This window comes from Apostichopus japonicus, chromosome 2 (genome assembly GCF_037975245.1).
Source record: "Apostichopus japonicus isolate 1M-3 chromosome 2, ASM3797524v1, whole genome shotgun sequence".
Lineage (NCBI taxonomy): Eukaryota > Metazoa > Echinodermata > Holothuroidea > Aspidochirotida > Stichopodidae > Apostichopus > Apostichopus japonicus.
Window position 1 is genome coordinate 28,149,299 of NC_092562.1, and position 19,887 is coordinate 28,169,185.

Here is a 19,887-nt window from a genome sequence, read left to right on the forward strand (position 1 = left end):
GGTCAATCTTTGATGGATTTTGGTGGGAGTTGCAGCTATATTCATGATTTCTAATGCCTATTAGAGGGATTAGGACAATGTTGTTCATAGCTGTCCACATATCTTTTAACTTACAGTAGTTACAGTATAACACACACTAGCCAATTAGGCCAGTTCCTCAGTTGCAACACAAAGCACAATAGAAAAAGTTCCCGTCAACTCTCTCTGTAGAAATGGGTAATTCCCTTTAAACATCTGGGGCTCTCATTATTAATGTGGTTGGTGTAAATGAAGCCTAAATTGCTCAGACTATTACAGTAGGTCAGTTCGTTAGTTGGAAAAAACAATCCTTGAAAATCTAAATTTCCTGTTCCTTCTGCATTGGAAAATTGGCACATGTTCACTTTCTGTATGTATAGCCTGTACAAACAGTATATACTGCTGATAACTGTAATGTTCAGTTGCTAAAATCCTGTGGTAATGCACAGTTTTGTCTCATATCCAGGAAATATAGGGGAAAAAATTGAATTACAGTAATATGAATAAACATCTAAGTGGCAACAAATTTGAAACCAAATGGCATATTTTGCACTTCTGCTTCCACAGTACTGTAACCTGCCCCCCACGACATCAGCACTCTGGCTCGATGGTGTCTAGCACTTAAACGAGCAACCTTTTTTAACATTTTACTGTTACATACAGTACACCCTTAGTGGCCGCAACATTAGTTAATAACTCTGTGGTGAATGATCCTGTTTGTGGGAAAAATGTGGGAGGCCAGCGATGACGTTGTAGTTTGTTCTAATCTAATCTACATTGCTCAAGAATCGTTTTCGTTTTGCTAAGATTGCGATAACTCGACAAATCAAGTGCTGCAAAAGTACACTTTCAATGTTAAAGGTTGTTGAATAACATGTAATAAATATACTGTACTTTTGAGATTTTCATTGTCTGCTGGTACTTGACGACATTACAGGAAATGTTCTATATGGATTGTTTTCTTGTTTGTGTGTGACAGGGTTCGAGAGAGGGGAATGAACCAGGAAGCTTTACTCTTTCTGTTTGCTTCAATGGTTTAGTATATATACTGTATATCACTACAAGATTGATATTGAAGACTACAGAGGACAACTCTTTAGCAAAGATGGCCCAAATATTTCACAGTCTATTTTACAGGTGACTGTGGCCATGTGATGAGATCTAAAATTTGATGGAAAATTACAAAATTTGACATTTTTGTTTAATATTTTCTAACCCCTTCATATTGGTATCAGGAATCCGTACAGTATACTGTTCAAGCTTGTTGATTGATTGGACAGTACATGAAGAAAGAAACTGAAAGAAGTAAAGCTGGATAACTCCCCAGCCCCCCCCCCACCCCCACCCCCCTCAAAGACAAAAAGACAAAACAAAAAAGACATAATGTGATAAAGTGCACTGAACATTGTGCTGTTTTTAACTTGTTGAAACTTGCCATTTTACAGACAAAGCAAGGTCAAAATGGTTGAGGAAATTATTATAGTGTAAATGTGAAACCCAATCCCCTCAGTCAGACAGCAAGCAGTCCTTTATATGATAATGTTTCACATCATTGTGGTTTTCACTATATAATGTGTTTTGATTATTGTGTGAAAAGGAAGTAGTAGAAGACTACACATTTAACAGCCCACTGATCACGATCAAAAGATTTAAATAGTCAGACTATACCTCTGTTGTGACAGCTCACTCACTGACTGTATTACTGCACATAATGAACTTTTTCTTCCCTAAAATACTTTACCATATGGCCTCCAATTTCCCCATCTACTTCACCCATCAGATCTTTGAGAGGTATTTGATTTATTGTCCGTGGGATTAGGAGAGGGGGGTGGGGATACTTGGTGGGATGGTGGGGTGTAGGATGACAGAGAACAAACCACTGGTTTAACAGATAACCACTCCTAATACAGGGTCTTACTAGCAATTAAAGTAACCATTCAATTGTACCAGGTTAAATATTATTAGTTGATATCCTATTAATGTGTACAATAAGGCTGCAAGCTTACCAGCATTAGCCAAGCTTTAATGTATGTTTCAGCCGCACTGTTCATTTAATACTTTATATTGTATTACAACTATACAAGATGGTCACCAATCCCTCCCCCTCCCCTCCCCTCCCCTCATTCCATCCATTTGCTATTGAATCACATCTTCAAGAGGACCCTCATATTTTTCATGTCAAGTAGGAGAAGTCAGTGTAAGGTCAAAGGTTATTTGTTAAACATAAATAAGAAATACGTAGTATAAGTATCTAGGCTTTCCGAATGTGGTCAATAGCTAACTCAGATAGTTTGCTCATTTTGCCTATGAACTCACAGTATATTGTGGCTGCTTGGTAGAGTAATGTACAGCACAATACAGTTAAATCTACCAAATTGGTAAATTCACAGTTAAGTCTGCGTCTTTAAAATTAAATAATAGGGAATTGAGCTGTCCAATCTTATTTAACAGGGTACTGTATACTAGTAGCAGACTATGACTTACATATATCTTGTTCCTACAGTAATCATCAATTTGTTTAGTCAGCAATTAAATGGAAATATTATTCATTAAAATCCGTAAAATCACAAATGTGAGAATATTTGTACATTTGCCAGCTCTCTAATGTATGTATACTCTGAGCTGTGGAGTAGGATAAATCCATTATAAATAAGGTTATAGGGGGCAGTGCTAAAATGTTATCAGTTTGGTTAGGCTAGAGTAGTATGCATATATATGTTGATAGGAGGCAAACAGGAGAGAGGAGTAATACCATGTGACACTTTAATACCTTTAAACCATCTTCCTTATACTCACCAGAACTTACCTGGAATGTGAATTTAAAAGCTATGTTCTTACCTCATATAATACCTCATATAATTATAGGGATAATGCGTATGTTAATATGTTATATGAGGGAAGTTAAGTATGTGCTTTAAATTTACAAGTTGTTAAAACACTCCATCAATGGCAATCAAGCTTATACTTACTTTTTAACTCCAAGCATTTGATAAAACAATCGCTCATTTCTTCCCATTTGATCCTCGGAAGTTAAAAAGAACTGCGTGTCCTTGTATTTCTTGGCGTACCTGCGGCTCAGGAAAGTTTCGATATTTTTGCCCACATTGACAGAGTACAACCAGGCGGTCACAATCGCGTCCGATTTAGTCGCCGGATTAACAAAGTACAGCTGCCTTTCGGGTTCTGTATCGAACATGCGGGGAAAGTTCCTGTGACCGATAATCCTGAATGTGGTCTTGTGGCCCACATCCGCTGCGTACTTGCCCGTGGGGGCAGCGTTCATTCGAATCACACATTCGTTGGCATCTATTTCGGGTCCTGCTTTGGTACCCAGTAGATGTCCAGAGCTAGTCACTATGGCACATTGACTACAATTGCGAATAACCTGCCAACAGAATAAAATGAGAAACGGATCGGTAAAGAGTATACATACATGGTGGCAGTATGGCAACTACAGGCATATGCAGGGCTGGTGGGGGGGTGGGGTAGATGTCCATTCTTACAGTTTGTAAATGAATAATAGGTTTGAGAGGAGAGAAGTAAACTATGTCAGAGTATACTCATAATCTTCCATAATCGACTCGGGTAAATTTCCATTCCACAAAATTATTTTATACCATTTCTTTATGTAACACCAGACTTTTTCATTGGCAATAATTAAAATAATAATTTTTGATTTTTATATAGTGATTTATACCAGCGATAAGTCTCATGAAAAGAGCTTTACAGACATTATCATCCTTTCTAGGTGTTTGCCAAATTTGCAGATGAAAAGAGAAAACTATATCAGTAATTGACTGGGTTTGCAGGTTGATTCTTGTCAGTTTAGGAATTTTCGAGGAAAAAATAAGAATATTAAGACAAATAGGATAAAACTGTATTTATCTTTCCTTTGAGCTTAAAATGTCATAAAAAGGCAACATGAATCCTCACAACTGTCAGTCTAAAAGAGCGCATTTCCTTTGTTGACTTTTTAGTTTACCTGGCAGTGCACCTCAAACGATAAAAGACTTGGTATCCTGTGCTGTCTCATATTAAATTATCATAAAGCTGCAGACTGCAGTCCATTCAAATCTCACCAGTTATTGAATGGCTTACGGAACTCTAATCCTCCCATTCGGAATATTTTTGCACCGTCGACCATGTTTTTTTTGTCAATATCAGTTGGATCATTTTACATAGGAGACTGGAACATTTATTGCAAATAATATAACCTTCACACGAACTGCTGTAATACACTAAAGAACCGAGGGTTTGATTACAACTTAAAGGAGCACTAACGGATATAATACGCTGTTAACTGCAGTGCTTTTTACAAATGCAATTGAAAACCAAACTATCTTAATTTATAAGCAAGTTAGAATATTGAGTGACTATGTTTATTCTTGTCATTCAACAAAGATTCATGAACTGTTTTAGATTACAAGATGCCTAAGAGGTGATCCATGCTGCTATAAACGGCCCTCCAGATTTAAGTATTACTACAAACATGCAGTATTTAGATGCATCACAAATCCAACCAAGCTATTGTGCACACTCTCTGATTCTATTTTTATTTGATCTTGGAGCTCTAAGACCATCAGAGTCAAGCATATAGTACTTAAAAGATCACTAGCCGTTTCAATCTCGTAGGTGGAGCACACAGTACTATCTGTGACTTTATACTGTACGTTACCCCAGACTTTATTGTTGAAGAATAATGGCTATAATTCTATTCAGATCTTGACCTATAGTGTAATACACACACACAATTCATCAGTTCAACTCTTGGAAAAGTGTTTAGCCAATAATACTGGATTATATCTCTCTTTTGCATATAATCTCTCACTAGCGTCTAGAGTCAACAAAAGTTGCACATGAAACCCTAATAATGCAGATCTTAATACTCCTCCCTGGCATTTATACGTTTTCGACTTTCGACTTGAAAAGTCATTGAAACATGTAATATTGTTCTGTTAATAAAACTTAAACATTGACATATATATATCATTTTAAGCTTGCATGGTTTATATTTAAACTTCATGTTTGTATTTAAATGCATGAAGGAAAACATGGCCCCAGAAAATTCTCCCAAGGCACACACATATGTTATTTTGGTATTATCTACTTTACAAAGTCACTGCAAGCTTAATAATTGACAACATCAGGTCACAAGATCATAACAAATTTCATAAAGCTTTTTGATCATCTAGAGTATGACAAACACCTGTTCAGGGAGCAGCTGAAAAGTCATATCTAATATTAAAAAAACAACAAAAATATAGGAGCTGAACATGACAACATTGATCCTATATAAACATGATGTTTGTGAAGGGAAATCTAAATCAGTTATATAGTAATTGTTGTACATTCAGCATTTTTTTTTGATATATTTTTTTAAGTGCCATCTCTTTTTTGAAAGGTTTCAGAGAAAAGGATTTGAAAATCTTAGAGGGAACATGGAGATGAGATAGGTGAAATGTTTTAAGAAGGGAAATGTTTCACGTGAGTTTACATCTCCTCTAATATTTGCAGTCAAACCCCTTTATACTGGTCTGGATACGATTATAAATTTAACACAATTATGCACACACTCTGTATGCTTATATGCGTATGCTTGTAACATTATATCCACTCCCATTTTTACCTATCTGTAAACATAGCTCCCACGAAACCAGACATTGAACAGTTTCAACCCTTGCGACTGATAATATTTCATCTCGGCCATCATCTGACTCATCCAACCACTAGTCCCTAGTCTTTCCCTTCTCATGAACAGCAACACAAGATATCGCTTACTGCATGTACAGTATTCTCAATGCAGGTAACAGCTTGCACGGATTTCGTTTCTCATCTTTCTAAACCAAATCATCTCAAGTTGCATCATACATGAATATAATATTTTTGTTTTCTTGTTTGTTTTTTTCTGTCTTTTATAATTTCTTTTCTCCCTACAACAAAGGAAAGATACTTTCTAGGTAATATCACCCGATGAAACAATTACCTTCCTTCCCCCCCCCCCCCCTCCGGAAAAAAAATTCCCAAAGCAAGTCGATAAATATCAAATTGTATGTCTCCTCATTGATGCAACTTTTTCTTTCCACAGGCAGTTCTAAACCTGATCAAATTCTTTTTACCTCCAATGGAAGGTTATGAAAAGTATCAGAACCTTGAAATATTTGAGGTACAAATTGCTTTTTGAGTGGTTTTCTTCATTTCAAGATATTAAAAGAAAACCCTTTCATATAAATTGTGCAAACAGTGAGGCAGTAACAGGAATGTTTATGGCTCTAGTGCATGGGCATGTGGAGAAAATATACTGTAGTATGAATAGGACATAATGTCAACTATGATGAATATAGAGAGGCATATATAATAGGGTGGGACAGATAGACAGTAATATTAAAAGTAATGCTGTATGGGCCCCAAATATGCTAGATATTCAAGTATGGTCACCTTAGGTCAAAATTCTTAAACTGTTTTTATTACAACCTTCAAGGAAATTTCCCTCACTGGGACATTCAGTCATCTTGTGTGTTCCTTAAAAATGTCGGAGAACAATTTGGAGAGTAAAGACCTGGAAAGTACTTCTTGAAAACTTCTAGCAATGATAGCGTGCTATAATTTGGGGCCTACTGTATACTGACAACCTTTAAAGGCACCTTTTCACCCACACACATATGTAAATGAGACAAGGTTTGCCCTGTAAGTTAGATTGCATTCTCACTATACAGCAGTATAACAGATCTTGTAGTTAAATTTGGCCATAATATACATACAGCATACAGCATATTACAATTGATCTAAATGACATATAATCATAATTAACATAAACACACTGTATGTGGCTGTTATTAATACTTCTCTGTTGAGCTAAATGGTGTGATGACAAAAATTTCACAGATTCTTTTTCCAGTTTATAGCTGGGACAATATCCAGGCCTTACTGTTTGGTCGTCCAAACGGCAAATTTGCATGAGGGCTGGAAAATTGTGGCAAACTATGACTAACAAACGACCAGTATAAAGTACAATAAAGGAGTCTAGGAGAGATGACAATTTTAGCAACTGGAATAAATATGAAAATGTATGCTTTGTCAATAAGCTTATAAATGCTTTCTATGTTTAGAGAATTATAATTTTCATAATTAAATGCCAGTTGCTAAAATTGAAAGCAGTATGTGATGGCTTCATTAATCTCCAAATTAAACTCAATTAAATTTTCATCACTATATTAAAATCATACAGTAGGATTAATGTGTTACAACTCTACCAGAACCATACCCTGTAGAATTGATGTTTGTATACAATTATTCTGATGAGAATCCTGTTTGTGAAAGCTGACACAGACAAATGTGGATGCAAGCTTGAATCTTGCATCTAATGGGGGCAGGGGGGGGGGTCGTATGAGTATATGGTAAACAAGTGTCTATGCATTACACATACAAAGATGAACTGACACTACAAGATTTAAAAGTCACTTAGCATTATTGGTACTGTATGAGGGGGAGGGGAGGAGGAGGGGGGGCTTGTACCTTAATAAAGAAGGATTATTTTCAAAGCCTTTAAGACCGGCAGAATTATGGTATTGATGGACAATAGTGAAAATGAAATCACATTTAAGTGTTAATTGGAAGTATCTTTTCATCTATATAGTTATTCTGGTTTTCAAGATATTCACCAAATTAAATCATGTTCTAAGTTTTGCAAATCAAACTCCAAGGTTAAATTGTTCATGACAAGAAATTGGCTCCTTGAGCAGTCCTGGCTTAATAGTTAATGTTAGTTGATTAATAAACATATTATAATTTGCAATTTTACATTGTAATTAACATGTTTAATACTTATTTTAGCAGGCAGGGCTAACATATTTCCATTAATTGACCTTTGTGTGACTTCTGAGGATCTGCTAAACTAAGAAGTGCAGCCACTTTGATTGATGATCATTTTACAGTAGTTAACATGTTTAATACTTAAGCCTGTATATAGCAGGTCTTACATCTCTCCATTAATTGACCTTTATGTGACTTCTGAGGATCTGCTATTAAACTAAGAAGTCCAGCCACTTTGATTGATGATTTTACATGTTTACAATACAGAAATGCAGATTACACTGTTAACAATTAATTTAATGATCTACAACATAAGACTCAAAATTGTCCTGTTGAATTCCAATTTTCCATTGATTGAGATAAAAACAATTAAGATGTCATCTCAAAGTCATAAATAACTATACAATTAATAATCTGGCAGATTTAAGAAATGTGTTAGCTCTGAAAAACCTGCAAATTTTTAAAATCAACCAAATTTCTGAATTAAATATTCATATAACTCACCCACTGACTTTAAATCGTACCGAATAAGAATACTGTAAGAATTTTATCATTTAAGTAACAGTATTTTAAATCAAACTGTATCATATGTATCAATTGTTACTTAACAGCTAATATGAACAACATACTACATGTGTAATGTAACCATCCATACTGCCCAGCTGTAATTATTAGAAAAATATTATTATAATTTAAGTAACAGTATTTTAAGTTAGCTAGTCTCAAATCAAGAACAACAAGATCGACTGAAGTGGGATTCACACTAGACTACACAATATAATGACAACAACAATAACAATATACAAACCTATCAAGGGTTTCTGGACATCTGACAGAAAATGTGAGCCACATATGTGACTGCAGGGGGGTGGGGGGATGATTGTCAAACTACAGTATTTGGTTCACCTTACAAAGATGTTAAAATAGCTAGAGCTATCAAAATACTCTAGATAGGAATTGTTTTCTTCAAATTTGACTGCAGTTTTGATGTATCACATTAATAGAGAGAACTGTAAAGCATGAGGAAAATATGATTATTGTATATATCTGTGTTTGGAATATAATGCACTAAAGAACACTGAGGAAAATTTTGGCAATTTAAATGTATTTAAAAACAAAGATTACAGCCAGCTACTTAAGGTTTCATAACAGCAAAACTGATGCCTATTAAATCACATTTGGTTGTAGCAGCATATAGTAATAATACAACATGAAAATTCAAGTTACTTCACATGAACTAGGACTGAAAACAACGTTTGAGAAATCCAACCAAATCCTGTTGACTTCTCTCTCTATAGAGCTATATATACTGCAGATCTATAAGATCAAAGCTAGTTGTCATTCATGTTCCTCATTTTTTAATATACTGATGGGGCTTACTACCAGGTTTTCACAGCAAATCTCATCACCTCAATCAGATTAAATTTGATGATTTCTATATACAATGTTCATGCAGCTCCGGTATTGCTTTTATCAGCTAAAAATAGCTAAGAGAAAAGATTTATGTACTTAGTACTTGGATGGAATTAACCAATAAAACAAATGACTGTACGCGGTGCACTGAGGGAAAGAATATTTAAATATATATCGGATTTTGGGCCTTGCTCACATTTGAGAATGCAAGATCAGGATCTGATGCTGTAAGGGTTATCAAGATCCTGGTAGTGTGGATGCATCGCACCCTCACGGTGAATTATAAACAATCATCGCGTCCTCAGCTACCTGACTGCATAATGTTCATTCATTTGTTGTTGATCCCATGCACCTTGCATCCCAATGTGGACGTATCCGGGGTCATGCAGCTTTATTAACTATCCGTGGGGGAGGGGGGGTGGGGGGAACGTGATTCTGATCCTCCTTGCATAATTCTCAAATGCGAACAATTAACGAGAGGAATCAGGCATTCAGTCAGAGTCGTGGATGATTGACAGGAACTCATAAGACAACGTACCATTAACACTGATTGTATAGAGCAGCTCAATTAGAGAAAACCTCATAATTCATATTAATCAATCCAAAATCAAGGTTTGTTTATACTGTAGGTACAGACCGTACAGGCCTTGTTTACCAAGATAGAGTTATTACCATGTACCGTGGCTGCATCAAAGATCCTATTCTGGGAATACCAATTAAGGACTGTTTCATTTCCTTCATATTTCTTCCGGATATTTTTCTTCTCTTTTTAAACGGATATTTTTGAGGCTGAATTAAGTTGATTGCTTATTGCAGATTTCACAGTTTGATGGTCCAAACCAGCATAGTCAGTTTGAAGTACAGTACAAAGTACTGCTGTGTGTTCTTAATAATTACAAGTCTTTTTCATTAATTTGACTAACACATGTATGCATTTGAAATCAAAAAGATAATATTTTTTATTTTGTTCAAATTTTTTCTTTGAAAATTAATGATGAAAGTTTCTTTTGTACAAAAATGGGCGGACTCAACTCCCACAAATAGGTGTTGCTTAAATAATTGGTATGTACATCTGTGGGAGCTTTTGGACCATCTGATTGTGAAATCTGCCTTATGTTAATAGCAAAATAGCATGCTGAAAATTGTCTGTATCTGTGCGAAAAATCCAAATCCTCATAGAATTTTTGCATATATATATATATTGTAAATATGACTTTTTCACATTTTTTGATATTTCATATTTTTTTTTTATAATACATAAAGTATTGTATGAATATAAAGTATATAATATTGATAATTTTGATAATATTTCCTGTTTTTAATTTTTCTTCTCTTTCTTCTTCTTTGTCTACTCTATTTATTGATTTTTTTACATTTTTCTAAATATACCAATTAAGGACTACAGGTATGAATAACCTTGATATTTTTTCCCCTGTATTTTTTTCCTCCTTTTAAAGTGGATATTCTGCTGACTGAACTAAGTTGTTAATTTATATAAATAGCAAAATTGCATGCTGAAAATTTTCTGCATCTGTAGGCAAAAACCAATCCCTCATAGCATTTTGGCATATATATATCTCAAAGATATGAAGTTTTAACTTTTTTTGACATTTTGTAAAATTAAAGCATCATTTCAGAAGAATGATGTCATCAGGGCATGGTTTATTACTCATCAAAGATCCTCTTCTCCGATATATAAATTCAGGAAATACTGTAAAAGTAACCTGAATATTTCTCCCTGCACCCATCTTCTTTTCTCTTCTTCAAAGATATTCCAGCTTGTTGAAATTGATTGCTCAGCAAAATTGCTGATAATTTTCTGCATCTATGAGCAGCATTAAACCACATTCTTGTACAGGTTTCTTATCCCAAAGATTTGAATTAAGCAAATTGTGCGACATTTTGAAATAAATTTTGCATCTGGCAATTAACAGCTAGCAGAATGAATGAATGAATGAATGAATGAATGAATGAATGAATGAATGAATGAATGTCTTCAGGGCAATTTAGGCTGATTTACAATTATTGTAATCCAAGATAACCTTTCTACAATATATTCAAGTAAGCTATATTAATATACAGTATATAACCTTGATATTTTTTGCAGTGTTTTCTTTTTATTCTATGTCTACTCTTTTTTTTTTTTTTTGGTTTCACATTTTTCTGGATAAAACACACAACAGACAGAAAAAGAGGTTTTGGAGTCCTTGAGGGGAAATTCATCGCTGATATTGAAACCAATCATTGAGAGTTTTGATAATTTTCACATGGGTTGAACAAGAATGAATTCATACGACTCTTCTTCGTATAACATGAATAATGACAAGCACTTGTGACATGAATGTGAGAGTAAACTAACGAAGAAGAAAATGATGAGGGGATTCTAGCTCAGCGATGACTGAATGTCCAAAGGGCCTCCGATTCCATGTGAAATGTCCAAAGGGCCTCCGTATCCATGTGAAATGTCCAAAGGGCCTCCGTATCCATGTGCAATGTCCAAAGGGCCTCCGTATCCATGTGCAGGACTGTAGTAAGTACTGCGTGTTCAAGAACCTGTTCACAGCAAGGCATTGAGCCTCTTCCTTACAGTATTTCCATTAGATGCAATAAAAATCTCTAGTATAGAGCAGTGTTCAATTACATCATTATTCATGAAATTGGCAGTCAGCGGTGAAGAGGAAGAATTAACTATACTGCAGCCATAGATACATACAAAACACAGTTTAGGAATGTACTGTATCTTAAATGAAGACTTAGTGCATACAAAACACTGTTTATAAATTACTATTTAACTACAGAATTGGTGGTATATAATATTACTAAGATATATTTAACATTTATTTTTAATATTTAATAAAATATATTACAGGTGAGAATGTATGTGTGAGGATAAGTAGAGACTAGTGGAACACTAGTAGTTGTAGTTGAACAACTACAGTACTAGTGTTCCACTAATTCTCTGATTCCACTAATTCCACTAATTGTTCCACTAATTCTCAACTAATTCTCATCTATACTTCGCTCTGTCCACCAGACATAGAGCACTCTGCGCCAAGATAGACACCAATCAAACAACTTTTTATATATGTATACATATATACACTAAATATTACAACTAGAAATCTCTCTCATACATCAAGCCTACTATAGGAAACTATATACTGACAGTATTAATAAAGAGTTAAGACCGATAAGGTAAGATCAACAAGGCAATTTGCGGTTCATGGCCACTTATGTTTATTGATGGTTATTGTCAATATTGAAAATTGAATAAGCCGTATGCTATGATCCATGTCAAAACATGTATACATACCCTTGATATGAATTAACCATTAATTATGTTTTCTTAATGGGCTTATATGGACTGCATTGTTCCAAGAAACTTGCGATACAGTGAGTAACCCTAACCTGATAAAGAAACTGATGATGGAAAGATTTCTCACATTTATTTGCTACTGTATACTTCTGATGATATTATAAATATTAATTTCAGAGAATATATACAAAATGGATTTCTACAAGCTCTTGGGAATCCTTTATCCAGACTACCAGACTCCTTTAATTCGAACTACTTCTATTCAGATCTCATTTTCAGCCGTATTGCCCTGATGACATCATTCTGCTGTTGCCAGATACATTCTCAAAATATCACAAAATTGGACAAATAGTCATATCTTCGTGACCGTACAAACGCTATGAGGATTTGGTATTTGTTGAGAAAGATTCAGAAAGTGTTCAGCAAGTTTGCTAAGCAGTCAACTTCATCCAACAGACTTTCCCTTTAAATCGAGACTTTCATGGTCTAACAGAATATGTAGTCTCCACCAATCACAATTTAGGTAGCTAATTATAGATAACAGATAAACTGTTTCCTAGAGTTGGATATAGTAAGTAAACCAGTGCTAAACCAACACCCTTCTTGAGCTTGGTGGACTCTCCTAAAAAATCCAAAGCTATTGCTAAATTTATACCAAAACATAAAAAACGTTACTTTACTAACTGCATGGTCGGAGTGCATACATGTAATGTATAGGAGACATTTTAAAAGAAGTAAACATTTAGGAAAAAAACAATCAAAAGATCAAGTCTTGCTAAATGGTCGTAAAATTGATCATTAAAGATAAAAACAAAACAAAAAATCAACATACAGATCACAGATAACATCTATCACCCAGTTGGATATAATTTTTTCCTATACTGTAGTGTCATGTCCCGCTTCAGAGCACTCGTATCGTCAGTACCAGCAGTATGAATATCATGTTTCTATCAGATCAAGGTTAGGAACTGTTTGTACTGTCAACACCAGTGTTTTGAGAGCATGATATTGGAGTACAGTTTAGAGAGGTATTAGTATTAGGAAATTGTCCCAACTGTCTGCATCTGTATTTAGACTTATGATAATTTGAAATGACAATATGAAACACTTTTGTAAAACCCTCTGGCAGTGGTAGCCACCATATACAGTAGCTATGCTATGTATGAAGAAACAATGTGTGCAACAAGCTAGAGGCCTGTACAGTACTGTATATACTGTATATCCAACATTGCATATAGTATGGCCTGCACTGTGTACATATGATTATGTGTACTGGTACTATTGTCATAAATTTAAACACCACCAGTGTGTAGGCTACATGTACACAAAGATAATATTCCAGCTTCTTGAAATGTAGAGCACGATGCACTTAAGATTTTGATTCAATTTGAGTAAATGCTGTTCTAGATAGTAAATTGCCAGTCGCTGACAATTTCCTGATTCATCATGCTGGAACACATGTGCAGCCTGTATACTGTACACATAGTCACTGTGCTGCGTGTTTATTCTGTACATATAGTCACTGTGCAGCCTGTATTAAACTGTACACATAGTCACTGTGCAGCCTGTCTATACTGTATGTATAGTCACTGTGCCGCCTGTATATAATGTACATATAGCCAGCTATGCTACCTGTACATACTATACACATAGTCACTGTGCTGCCTGTATATACTGTACATATAGTTACTGTGCAGCCTATACATAGTATACAGGAAAAAAAGAACAAAAAAGTCCAAAATTGTTAAGTTTTCCTATTGCGTTTTACATGTATTATATGTGATAAATACTTAACGTATTAACAGTTTCCTCCCCCTCTCCTCCTCAATTCCCCTTTGCACTCCCATGTACTGTTACTGTCACCATGATCCTCAATCATACTAGTGTTGATTATATAACCTCCAAGCTAGTATGCAGTCCTTATCTGACTTTTGTCTTTCTTTGAATGCTACCATTCAAGACTGTTTGCCCTTTGTGTGTACTTTGAATATATACTGTATGTATACTTTGTATGAACTTTTCCGTCGCTAACACTATTTAACAAAGGGCTGCACAAACCGGATCAACTTAAAAAATACACACTTGAAAATGTCACATGATCAGCTCTACAGCAGCATGTTGACAGTGCATACAGGTTTAGAAGCTTTAAATTTCCACAGTCACACAGTCACATGACCTTAGGCTTTTGCAGTTGAGGTTTGAATGAACACTATTATCAACAATATAGGGAATCAGATTATAGTTCACATGACAATTTGCATCATCATGCATAGATACCGAATATGGCCTATTACCAAAAAAACATTTTGCAGTTCATAGTTTCCAAACTGTCACATATGAGATGTACTCTTTGCATCATGTGTGCATGTATACTCATATGTTCTAGAGTAAATTACACCTAAAATTGATGATAAAAGTAATTTACACCACTGCTGTGGGGTTTGGCACGATTTCTCAGCGCTTGAGGCGTAAAGTAGGATCGCGTGCATGACCAACAAGGGCTATGCATCTACCACAGTGAATTATTTCAAAAGCAGTCACACGACCTATGACCTTAACAGAACTTAACTGATCAAGTTGGCAAAACCCAGCTAATAGAGCATTCTGACAACAAGTTGTTGTGAGATCGAAAATGGGATATCAGTGTCACAAAGATATGATTATGAAATTTAAGTCTGGGCTTTTTTACTGTATCAGTGCAGAAGTAGAAATATCAACTCTACAGAAAAAAAGTGACATATCATAAATCATATATCATAAAAAAGTCATATATATTTTTTTATATGTTTTTGAAATACATACTGCACTATGTATATCAGACATGTTTTCTATATATAGGCTCACAACCGCAAAAAACAAAAGTCAATTAATGATAGCCAATTACTCATGACAGTTGTTATAAACCTTTCACTTCATCCACTGTAATATAACATGCACATTCCAGTGTAACCTTACAACAATTACAACTAGATACACGCAGAAGTGAGGAAATGTGACAAATTTCCCAAATCCAAACATATTTCACCTAGATACAGGAAATGGGCTTCCATAACCAGATATGCCTGAACATAACTCTTATCATAAAACATAAAGAAAAAGAGTGCAAGGGATCATAATAAATTTAAGGAAAAATGTTAAAACAACCATCAGCCATCAGTACTTACTGGTACACGAAGGAGTGTTTATCGGGAGGGGGTGGGTAGAAGGTTGAAGGCAAAAAAGGTAAAAGGTGCAACAAGACAGTAACAAGAATGGTAGAATGAGAAGGAAGGGTAATGAACGGAGGGGCCGGTCATAGAGGGCGAACAGTGTTTAAAGGTTGCCAGGACATTCTAGACACGGTAGAACGTGGTGCTCAGGTAGTGAAAAAAAAAATCACTTTGTCCTTCCCTCAAGAGGGGACAATTTATCGAGAACAACGTACAGGATGCCTTTATGTACTTTGATATGACATCACACAGGTTGTCAAGGTAACTAAATATGGCAAAACCCTGTGATATCGAAAACACCTAAATACTCATCTTTAATTGAAAGGAAATTCTGTGCATATTTAGCTTTCATTGCACAGCTTATAGTCAAATCTGTATAATTTCGCTATTCACAATACACTGATCGATTTTCTTAAATTTGGGTTTGTTTTGTTTACTAAAAGTATACCACCTACTCGGTATGGAGAATTATCTTAGTTTAAATAAGAGTTTAGTTTAATACTATAGGGTGAAAACATATGATATGATATTTTATATCAGCTTATAGGGTTGTAATTTCCATTTTTGTTTTTAAATTCTGGTCCTATCTCTCTCTCTCACCCTTGACCATCTTGCAGATAGTATTCCCTTTATTAATATGTTGAGAAAAATAGAAAAATTATCTTAAAAAAAATATGGATAGACTTACCTCATTTGATCGAACAGAAAAGTATCCATCCTTTTTCCAGTTCTTTGGTTCATAGGCAGGAGAAAGACTAATAGTGGCAGTTGCCACCGTTGTGGCATTTAATAATTTGATATTACCTACTTGACTGCTATTTAAAAGGTGAGTTCTATTTTCATGAATACTTAAATTTCTTCCTATAGTCCTACTGGCATTAGTCACTTCCGGTTTATTCTGTTGTTCCACGAGTCTCTTTAAAGCACTCTTTGGATAATTTTCTTTCACAGTGTTCAGTTCCATAAAAAATACGAAGAAACATACTCCCAGAGAGCTGTAAAGAATCAGGAAGGCGAAATTCCGCATAAATGCCTGCCGGAGAGAAAAGAAAAAACATGGATCAGATGTAGATGCATACATGTGTGCCCAAAATAAAGGATGAAAAAATATGTAATTCACATGTATACAGGTAAAGAGATGAAATCTAAAAAGCTGGATTTTGAAATTTCTCAACTTCTACAATCTCTGTTTAATCGATATAGTTCCTTTGGTTTCTAATGGATAGATCCAGGAAGTAGAGGGTGATGTCCCACACGAAGGGTCATTTGGGGTGGGGGTGGGGATTGGGTGGGGTGGCATTGGGGGTGGGGCAGAGTACAAGAAATGTTACCAGTAAGTAAATCTCTAATGCTACTGCTTAGTTTATCTTCTACGGACACAAAAAAGGAGGCGATTGAGAGAGACAAGGTTCTGATATATATACATAGCCAAATGTAAAAAGTTATGTTGTACGTGCATGATCACAAGACCTAGAACGCTACTAAGATTATAACACTGGGAATCCCCTTTTAATACATTCCGGCACATTCTCTGAACACGACAGTGTTTGCTGCAGTGAGGGATCTTCTGTGAAAGGCTACCTGTGATTACTAGAACTTCATCATCATATCAATCATGTATAACCAAAGGAACATTAGAAGCTAATACCACTGTGAATATATATATTAAACTGTAGATTTTCAATATATACATATATATCCTTGTCACTTTCGGTGATCATGCACTGAAGAAGAGCTAGTTTTGCTCGAAAGCTCTGCATAAACCAAACATTGGCTGTTTTACCTCCAATCACTTACCTAATTATTGTACCTCACTCGAGATCAAGCCTTTATCTAAATGCAGCATAGTTGTTTAACAGTTTTACTGTTATCCTATATATATATATATATATATATATATATATATATATATATATATAGGTGTATGATGTCTTGCATTGCACTAGTGTATCATCGCTTGACAAGCGGATCTGTCCACGAAACTCTTAGTAGCGAAGCAATGAATTGCTAGTCTGGAATATACTGCAAACTTAAGGTGATATAGATGCTACCATAATTTGCCACAGATGTGCATAATAACGTATTGAATACATATTTTTTTAACTAAGCGGCTTTGTTGTTTATTCTATACAGCAAGGCTGTTACTTTTTTAATAAGTACGTAAAAACGTTTAAAAGTAGTGCAGGGAATAAAATCAACCAGCTAAATCAAATCTGCCAGAGCCTGCATTATATAGACCTGTTGCAGGCACATCAATGAAAACATACAGTAGTAAAGTCACAACTTATATGTAAAGAATATTAGTCACTTGTTAAATTTCTATTCCAACATTGATCAGTGTTAACTATGTATCTCTAAACTCCAATATGGATAAAAAACGATTTCTCTCACTGCCAAACAGGCATATTATACTCTGAAGGGCTTAATTTAAGTTCATAGGAGATTTATCACATGTCAGTTTCGAGTATGTCAAGTGTGATAAACCATTACTTGAACATAAATTATGTGTTGCAATATTTTGAAACTGCTGTGCTTCCTTAGTTGAGTGGCCAGATTTACTACTGCATAATTGGCTAGATCTTCTCAACTATACAATTCACACATATATACTGTATCATGATGATACATGGTATCAATCAGCAAAATGCAGCAATCAAACTTCCAAATCTTTATACTATCTTAATAACTCTATAGACTATTTTAATTCCTTCTCCCTTTTCCTTTCATAAGTAGAACACAGGTTTGGATGATTTAACAATTAAGCATTTTTCAGTGCAAAGTACATTGCATTCTGTGTAAAGTCATCATAAGGTAAGCGCCCTAAATTTGAACATGTTGAAATAATTGCTGAAGGTTTTCCAAACAAAGTAAGTTTAAAGTATTCCAGACGAAAAACGAACAACAGAGCATTCTTTAGGCATGGTAGAACGAGAGTGCTAAGGTTAGTTTTGTAGAAAAAAAGGATCAGGAGGAACACTCTAGTCCCAATCAAGGACCCTATAAGAGAGAAAAAAACTGAAGACACAAACACTCAGACCCGATTACAATGCTTAAAGTGCTTGTCCAAAGCATTCTTAAACCCATTCACACTACTTGCAAGTAAAACTTTCTCAGTCAAACGGTTCCACTCTTTCACAACCCCTATTAGAAAAAAAGTTATGCCGATTATTAATCCTACTTAGTGACTTTTGGAGTTTAAGACAATGACCTCTGGTACAACTACTATTTAATAATTTTGATTAATTTTAAATTTGCTAATAGCAAACATGAAAAAGTCAGTGAAGGATAAATTGTCAAAACCATACACAATCTTGAAAACCTGAATCAAGTCCCCACGTAACCTCCTAAGCTCCAGTGTGGTGAGCTTCAACAGTTGTAACAAAGGAACACTCTTTAAGGATTTTGGGGAGACAGGTAAGCGAGGAGCGCAGTAAACTATATAAACCCAGCCTGGGAGGTGTTGAGGGAGGGAGGGAGGAAGGTATTAGTTAAGGGTACTGAAGGAGTGTACCTGAAAGAATATGGAGACTAATAATGTTATTTCTAAAGTGAAACATACAGCTAAAGAGTCCCATGGAGCCCACACACTGTGCAAACACGTGAAGGTATGTATCTACCATAGGAAACTTATAATATGTTCAGATCTTTCAATAGAAAGGAAATCTGAACTAGGCTGGAAATGTGCTGGAATATGACCTTCAATGATTGAGGTGACCTTTCAGGGTCGAGGGCTCTTTGTTACACATATTCTGGTAAAAATGGCAAGATTTGATGACTATTCCACATTAAACGTTGGGAAAAGAAAATCTGAACACAAAGACATGGTTAACTCTCTTGGATATGAGGGTGGTAGCTAGATTATCTGACTGTTTCACACTAGGATGCTTACAGGGCATATAGCTTAACCTCTGCAATCTTCCTTACAAGTGATGATGAGGGTGCTAAGGTTGTGGGAAGACAGGTAAGCGAGGAGCGAAGTAAATTCTTCCTTACAAATGATGATGAAATCATGTTCACACACAACCAGGCCTTTGATTGAGGATGTAGGCTGTACTGTAGTGCAATCAAGTCAAAGTTACGTTCATATTCATATCATATGTGTGCCTGTGCCTGTGTGTGCAT

The 19,887-nt window shown here is 35.2% G+C and overlaps 1 protein-coding gene across 1 annotated transcript in view; it reads right to left on the reverse strand.

Moving 5' to 3' along the window:
* LOC139985156 (alpha-N-acetylgalactosaminide alpha-2,6-sialyltransferase 3-like) overlaps positions 1–19,887 on the reverse strand; it is a 68,734-nt gene that overhangs the window by 10,473 nt on the left and 38,374 nt on the right. Inside the window, exons 3-4 of the mRNA XM_071999424.1 lie at positions 16,454–16,798; positions 2,988–3,403 (exon numbers count right to left, since the gene is read on the reverse strand). Of these exons, the coding sequence (XP_071855525.1) occupies positions 2,988–3,403; positions 16,454–16,798 (761 nt within the window). The remainder of the gene's footprint in view (positions 1–2,987; positions 3,404–16,453; positions 16,799–19,887) is intronic.